The sequence below is a fragment of the Cynoglossus semilaevis genome, chromosome 16 (assembly GCF_000523025.1).
Source record: "Cynoglossus semilaevis isolate Cse_v1.0 chromosome 16, Cse_v1.0, whole genome shotgun sequence".
Lineage (NCBI taxonomy): Eukaryota > Metazoa > Chordata > Actinopteri > Pleuronectiformes > Cynoglossidae > Cynoglossus > Cynoglossus semilaevis.
In genome coordinates, this window is record NC_024322.1 from 1,029,912 (window position 1) to 1,032,523 (window position 2,612).

General features: G+C 36.0%; 1 protein-coding gene across 1 annotated transcript in view; it reads right to left on the reverse strand.

Moving 5' to 3' along the window:
- Nucleotides 1-1,372: 1,372 nt before the first annotated feature.
- The window catches only part of efhc2 (EF-hand domain (C-terminal) containing 2), an 11,998-nt gene continuing 10,758 nt past the window's right edge, over nt 1,373-2,612 (reverse strand). Inside the window, exon 15 of the mRNA XM_008327851.3 lies at nt 1,373-1,997. Coding sequence (XP_008326073.1) covers nt 1,866-1,997 — 132 coding nt within the window. The 3' untranslated portion in view covers nt 1,373-1,865. The remainder of the gene's footprint in view (nt 1,998-2,612) is intronic.

Here is a 2,612-nt window from a genome sequence, read left to right on the forward strand (position 1 = left end):
AACTTTGTCTTCCAAAATCTCAGTTGAGGTACCGAGGTGAGGCACGGCAGAAAAGTACTACAGGTCGGTGTGGTACATCGCAGTGGTCATATGAAATAGAAAGACCCCGTAGCAGAAGTTCGCATTTGTATTAAAACGATGTTTATCGGGGGCCACAGTTCTTTGGAGATAGCCTCTGCAGACATCTGTGGAGCGTGCACAAGTCGGTCGAAGCAAATAAACGAAAACTCGTGACTCGTGACTGTGATGTTGATTTGCTGGCCGGTCATTCAGAGAAACGCTGAGAGCCCAAGACAAAAGGCCCTCGGAGATCAGTTACGAATAAAAAATGCAAAACGTTGCAGGTGCATGTCTGAACGTGTGTGTGTGTGTGTGTGTGACATCAGTAAAAAATAAAGCATGCAACCAGCAGGAGCGGGGAAGCTTGTGTTCTCCTCTCGGATATCTGTTTAGACTTCAGAGATTAGCGGCGACTACATCAGACTTACATCAAAAGCGTTATCGGCGCACGTGCACCGCAGCGAGGTCGGAATTAGTTACAGCAGACAACGGAGTAGGAGACAGAGCGCCACACTTTCCCGCAACATTTTTTTCCTCATTTTTCATCAACTTTCACCTTTACGTCACGCGTCGTCCAAATTTAGGTATTGTCTATATTTGTGTTTATTTCTTGATTTTTTTTTTAATTGTGCGTATACATTTTTTGTCAGTATTGAGAAAGCTAAAAAAAAAAGTGCAACTACAAAAGGCGCAGGTTGACGTCAACACGCCGCTGTAATCGGATCCTGATTACACGCACACGGTGCTCAGTCCAAACGCTTTGCGTCATGCCCAGAATTACCCTTTGTCTATTTTCACACACACTTTTACACACACGATTATTCAACCAGGTGATGTAAAGTCTGATGTCACAAACAGAAGACACCAGGGTCGGAACCTCGGTAACCTCTGAAAAAAAATAAAAACTTGAAAGGGGACAAAAATGCTGATGTCACAAACAGAAGACACCAGGGAAAAAAATAAACTTGAAAGGGGACAAAAATTTTTCAAAATATATATAATATTTTTTCTTATCTTTATTTATTAAAATTATTTTATCTCGGGGAAATAATCATATCGCAATTACACGATGATATATATTCCAGTGACAGGATCTCAAATATATAGCCATGGATGAAAAAAAAAAAAAAAAAAAAAAATCACAAAAACGAAACTCTGACGTCACAAACAAATAGGAGAAATACATGTTTTTAATTTGAGAGATTTTTTTTTTTAATTTTTTAAAAAAGTCAGTCAAATAAAAGTAAAAGCAACAAGGCTCGAGCTCATTTGCGAAAGACTTAAAAACACGAGTACAATTAGTTTTTTTAAAAAATATTCAGGTTTTTTTTTTTTTTTTTATATATACCGGATTGGAATGTAAATCACTTCCAATTTCAAAGTGAATTCATGCACTCGAACACTTGTTTCATGTTTAAAAACCACATTTACCAGAAACTCGACTCCTAGGATTATATCGCAAATCAAATCGTAACGCATTTCGCCGCAGACTTCTTTCGAATTAATTCTTTTCCTGGCCATAAATCACTTCGCTGACACTATTCTCATCAAACAGCTGCGGAGAAGCGAGAATAGAAAACATAAACAACAACACATTGAAATTGTTCAATAAGGAACGAGAGTTTGCTTCGGCTGTCAGAGCCGATCAGCGTCAGGGGAAAAGCAGCGTAACGGTTGCGTAGGACTTTTCCCACATTATCATATCAAAGCCTGGTGAAGCTGGTGAAGTAATTTCATTATCATAATGTCAACTTCATGTAGGGAGAAGAAATGATTTGTAAGCTCCTCCTCGCGGCTCTGTGTGTCTAACCTGAGGGTGCATTGGTCTGGTCACCATTTCCTGATGGAATGTTGGAAAAAACATCTCCCAGGAGAGAAGAGTAGTTGATGTTCTTCACAGCAGCGTCACCAGCATCCAGCCTCATGTTTAGTTCAAACTGGCAGGAAACACAAGGTTTTTCTTTGTTAGCCTTTTCTTAAGAATTGCAATTTCCACATATGTGCTTCTCTTTTATGCTTTCCACTGCTTGTTCTTATTTCTGAACGAAACAGAAGAAGGAAGGACTTGGAAATGAAATGGTCGCATGCACTAAAAGGAGGAGGTTTCATACAAAAGAACGAGCTGTCTTTTTGATGAAACCTATGGGTGTAGCGGTACAGGAAAGCCACGGTTCAGGACGGACCTGGATGTTGACATCACGGTTTGGTATACGTTCAGTATGAGTCATCCAAAAAAAAAAAAAGTTTAAAAATAAAATTTCTATCAGTATGAGTCATCCAAAAAAAAAAAAGTTTAAAAATTAAATTTCTAAAAAAAAATCTATAATTTTATTTTACATATATATAAAAATATATATAAAAAATCTATAATTTTATTTTACATGTACATATGTAAAATAAAATTATAGATTTTTTTAGAAATTTAATTTTTAATATAATTCTTTTCCTAATATATTTTTATTTTTTTATACGTATATATAAAAAAATCTATAATTTTATTTTACATATGTACATGTAAAATAAAATTATAGATTTTTTATATATATTTTTAT